The 5,209-nt window shown below is 47.5% G+C and overlaps 1 protein-coding gene across 1 annotated transcript in view; it reads left to right on the top strand.

Moving 5' to 3' along the window:
* The window catches only part of HHAT (hedgehog acyltransferase), a 306,415-nt gene that overhangs the window by 238,589 nt on the left and 62,617 nt on the right, over positions 1-5,209 (top strand). Inside the window, exon 10 of the mRNA XM_034667656.1 lies at positions 1,620-1,764. Within this exon, the coding sequence (XP_034523547.1) occupies positions 1,620-1,764 (145 nt within the window). The remainder of the gene's footprint in view (positions 1-1,619; positions 1,765-5,209) is intronic.

Genomic DNA, 5,209 nt, shown 5'->3' with positions numbered 1-5,209 from the left:
GATGTAAAGTTGATGATTCATTAGTATTAGTATAATACCCAGCGCACCATGCAATACGTGCCCTCCTTACTACCCATCACCAGCCTATCCCATTCCCCCACCCTCTCCCCTCTGAAGCCCTCAGTTTGTTTCCCAGAGTCCATAGTCTCTCATGCTTCATTCCCCCTTCTGATTAACCCCCCTTTCTTTATCCCTTTCTTCCCCTACTGATCTTCCTAGTTCTTATGTTCCATAGATGAGAGAAACCATATGATAATTGTCTTTCTCTGCTTGACTTATTTCACTTAGCATTATCTCCTCCAGTGCCGTCCATGTTGCAGCAAATGTTGAGAATTCGTTCTTTCTGATAGCTGAGTAATATTCCCATTGTATATATGGACCACAACTTCTTAATCCAGTCATCTGTTGAAGGGCATCTCGGTTCCTTCCATGATTTAGCTATTATTTGAGAGAGAGAGAATGAGTGAGTGCTGGGAGGGGAGGGGCAGAGGGAGTGAGAGAGAAAATCCAAGCAGGCTTCCCACTGAGCATGGAGCCTGATGCAGGGCTGGATCTCACAACCCTGAGATCACGACCTGAGTCGAAATCGAGAGTTGGGTGCTTAACTGACTGAGCCACCCAGGTGCTCCCAGATTCCTATTTGTAATTGGAGCACAACCGAAATCAGGATGCAAGTGACCCCAGAGATGTGTAGGTTTCTGGAAGGTATTCAGGAACGATCTCTAGGCCCTTTGTTCCCTCTCTTTTCCCCATCTTTGGATTACACTGAGGTATTTGTCAGAAACCCTGGGGCCCTTTGGTCCGGTGATTGCACTGTACCTGTTTCTCATTCTGCATATGCAGGCCCTACGGCCCGTGCCTGCGGATGTGCCGATGGCACTCACACACTCCCGGCGCAACGCTGTGATCTCACTCGGTAGGGCCAGCAGAACAGTTGGTGTCGAGAAATAAAGGCTTTGCTTACTTTATGCAATCCCCAAGAAGATGTTAAAGGGGGAGAAAAAAGTGCAGTGAAGACCTCAGATGGGTGAGCAGAGTTCTTTACCATCAGTGCTGGAAACCTCTCCATTTCCTGTGTATTCAGGTGCTGTGACACGCAACCATTGTGTGACGCGTGTCCCCTGAACTCTGATTCCAGGAAGGAGGGCGGCTTATGCTGATTCTCCTGCACCCTCTTCATGGGATTCCTCCTAACAGTGGGTCAGATGGACAGGGTGGCTTCCCAGAGTCAAGTTAACTGGCCCAGAAGATCGTCCTGATCTTGACCTCATGACATGGACTGGTGCTGGTTACCAGGGAGAGTTCTCGTACCTGTAGGTTTGCACGCAGAGAACATGTGGAGGCATTCCAGCTAAATCTGCACTAGTTTCAGTGCTTGTGTCACACGTCAGGGGGGAGCCCGTCTGGCAGGAGGAAGCAACAAGTTGGGGGTGCATGGCTTCTTTCCTCAGACCAGAGTGTGCGTGTCGCAGGAATAGAGGTTTGGAGAGCCATTTATGTCAAACCCTGGCTCAGGCTCTGGGGTGGGCATTCTGGGCAGGTGTCTGACAAGGGCTGGGTGGCACCTCGGCATTGTTTTTCCACACCTGCAATTAGACACTGCCTGTCTTTGCCCGCAGGTCCAGTTCCTCTCCCCGCAAGCCCGCCGTCGCTTCCACGCCGCCCTTGCATCTTGCTCCACATCCATGCTGATCCTGTCCAACCTGGTGTTTCTCGGCGGCAGTCAAGTGGGGAAAATCTACTGGAACAGGATCTTCATACAAGGTAAGTTGCCCAACAGTGCTGTTTCCAGTCAGTTTCTTCTTTTCCACGAATGCTGTCGGTACTTGAATGGATTTAGGGTAGGCGTTCATTGTTCTGTTCATGGTATGTAACCCTTGAAATACCAACCAGAAACAATCCCTGTGTTGAGCTGTGACTTTCAGGGTCCCCTGTTTAGATGTACCTCTTACCTATCACACGTGGCACTGGACATTAAAAGGTACTATCCCACCTCTCCCAAACTCTACATTTGCCTTTTGCTGTTACTGCTCCCTCTGGTGTTTAAAATGTTTCCTAATCTTCCTTCCTTATCATCCCAGCCTTCAGTACACTGCAAAGTCTAACCTTGTGTCGTTTACCACTCTGAACGTCCTAAAACGGAAGGTCCTAGAAGCCCCATTGTGCTCCCTTGCAGCTGTGGGCACGGCACCTGGGTTTGCCACGGCTCTTTGTTGGGGCTGTTTCTGTCTGAACGCTGGGATGCCAGAAGTAGTGGTTGACCTCATGTCCCAGTGTCCACAGCTAAGCCACACCTGCAGCAGGTAAAATGCGGTCTGTGGGAACTACTGTGAAAACATTGCATTAATAACCAAGCATCATTTATTTCTGGGAGCCACTCCCTCGGGCTGGAACTAAGAGTTCTATCACAGCCTTAAAAGAATCGGGAGAGTGGGAGCAGTTAACAGTGCACGTTGCAGGTTCACTGGATGTGAAACCAAAGGTCCCCTGTTCTGTTTCCCTGACCACTGGCATGGTTTTGTGCCTTTGGTTTGGGAAGTTTTGCCAAGCGACGATGACGTGACTGCACGGCCAGGCTATCGTCTCTACATCTGGGTCCCTGAGGGGCCGGAGATGCTTTCCTTGCAGCTTTTTTCGTACCAGAAATAACCCTGGTACAGCTGCATGATCCCAGAATGCCAGGTCACAAGTCTAAAGCATGGCAGCTTGGGGGAGCCAGGCCCAAAGGGGTCATGAGAGAGCCCTGCTCTACTTTCCTCTCGTCATTACAAACCCGCTTGATCTTGCTTTCTGAGAAATGTCTTAGCCAATGGTTCCTGAAAAGACAATGTACTTCTTAAGTGGAAGCTGTCCTTTAATAAAGATGGAAGCTAATGGGGTGCAGAGGATCTAAAGATAAAAAACACTCCTCGTTGTGGGCGATAGTGCCCTACTTTTCTTGCCTCCAGTCACGGTATGTACCGTGATGCTGAGAACACTGTGACTTGGGGGAAATGCTGACCTGGGATTTGCTGGTCACATGAGCAAGAAGGCTCTGATCTTTGCTTCAGGAAATCAAACATCAGGTGTTTGCTACTTCCGAGGCCCTGAGAATATAGTATTAAAAAGAGAAGCACACACACATGTCAGAGCCAAACGTGCAAACAGAAAAGTGTCTGCAGACTGAGGTAACTGTTGGGCCGGACGCGTGAGTGAATCACTAGAGGTCACAGGCTTATCATCCCACGAAAGTTGGATCTCACAGAAGAGGTGGCATTGGAATTGGAGTTTGGAGCATTAAGTAGGAACTTGCCAGGTGGAGAAGGCAGGTGTAGAGCATGGCTGCTATGTCAGATCATTCTAAACTCTCAGTGATCTTTCCCCAGAGAAGTTTGTTTTACTCACAGTTCAGTGCAGGTCCAGTGGCTTTTTCTAGGCAGTGACTCCAGGACCTAGACTGTTTCTATTTTGATTCTCTGCTGTCTTGTCCTGGCCTCGTGGAGGGGACGAGAACACGGGGATGGTGCACAAGTACTAAATAACTCTGCCAATAGTGCCACATGGCATTTCTGCTCACATTCCATTGGCCAGAATGAGTCATGTGACCAACCCAAGTGCAAGGTAGAGAGATTTGGGGAAGTACGCAGGTATTAGTAGGCTATGGCTCAGGGGGAGAGGGTACGTGAGGCACCTGGAGGTGCCCAAGAGGCAGTTAAACATGTGAGTTAGCGTATGAAAAACAATATGGAGTTTCATCGAAAAATTAAAATAAAATATGATCCAGAAATTCCACGACTGGAAATTTACCCAAAGAAAATGAAAGCACTAATTGGAAAAGATAGGTGCATCCTTATGTTCGTTGCATTATTTACAATTGCCAAGATACGGAAGCAACCTAAGTGTCCATCAGTAGATGAATGGATAAAAAGATGTGGTACATATACATAGTGGAATATTACTCAGCCATAAAAAAGTCATCTTGCTACTTGAGACATGGATGGACCTAGAGGGTATCATGTGAAGTGAAATAAGTCAGACAGAGAAGGGCAAATACCATATGATTTCACCTATGTGTAGAATATGAAAAAAAAAAGTAAACAAAACCAGCAACAGACTTGTAAACACAGAAGACAAACTGATGGTTGCCACAGGGGAGGGGGGTGTGGGGGGATGGGTGAAATAGGTGATGGAGATGAAGAGGCACAAACTTTCAGTTATGAAATAAGTCACAGAGATGAAAAGTACAGCATAGGAAATATAGTTAGTATATATTATAATAATGTCTTATGGTGAGAGATGATAACTATACTTATTGTGGTGAGCATAGCATAATGTCAGAATTGTTGAATGACTATGTTGTGCATCTGAATCTGAAACTAATATAACATTGTATGTCAACTATCCTAAAATAATAAAATCTTCTTTTAAATGCGAGTTGCAGTTGGGGAGGGTGGAACTAAGAGCTGTGGGCGTCAAGGTCATATAGGTGGGTGAGGTCATGGGAGTGGATACAGTTAGCCAGGGTGAAGGCACAGAGTGAGAAGAAAATGGGGGGAGGTTTCCTGGGCGTGCTGGCATTTCAAATGGCAGAGGAAAGATAGCAGCTACAAGATGTTCTTACTGTTTCTCGAAGGCATCAAGATCAAGGCATGGTTTGCCCTGCACACTGTGGAGCTATCAGCTGGCACACAGGGCTCAGGTCTCTGACAAAACCTGTCTGCTTCTGCTGAGCGGGTCCTTCTACGGCCCATGACTGGATCTATGTGGTATCCTTGGAGCCAGGTGCCTGAGTCCTGGAGACCAAATTTCCAAATATGGAGGGCCCTATGGAAGCATTTTTCTCTGGCTTCTTAGGCCAGGGAAGCTCAGCTTAAAAGGCATTTACTGTGTCAGAGATTCTTTGAATCAGCGCGGTCTCATCTTCGCCGATCTGTCCCCTGGGCCTCCTGAGTCAGGAAATGTCTACTGCGGATTTGACAGTTGCCTCATTTGTCTGTTTCCCACTATGAGTCTTTTTCTCTGAGTGAATTTCAGTATCTCCTGGAGGAAAGTAAACCAGATGGTGCCAAATCCCCCATCTTTGGGGACTCTGGATTTCTCTTCATAACAAAATTAATCAAACTTAATGGAAGACTAGTATGGGGGGGAGGAGTTAAGATGGCGTGGGGGAAGGGGAACCTTTTTTCAGCTGGTCCCCTGACTTGAGCTGGATAGGTACCAGACCAGCGAA

This window comes from Ailuropoda melanoleuca, chromosome 8, assembly GCF_002007445.2.
Source record: "Ailuropoda melanoleuca isolate Jingjing chromosome 8, ASM200744v2, whole genome shotgun sequence".
In the NCBI taxonomy this organism is placed as follows: Eukaryota; Metazoa; Chordata; class Mammalia; order Carnivora; family Ursidae; genus Ailuropoda; species Ailuropoda melanoleuca.
The sequence above is the reverse complement of the archived record's forward strand: the minus strand, read 5'-3'. Positions and strand labels throughout refer to the sequence as shown.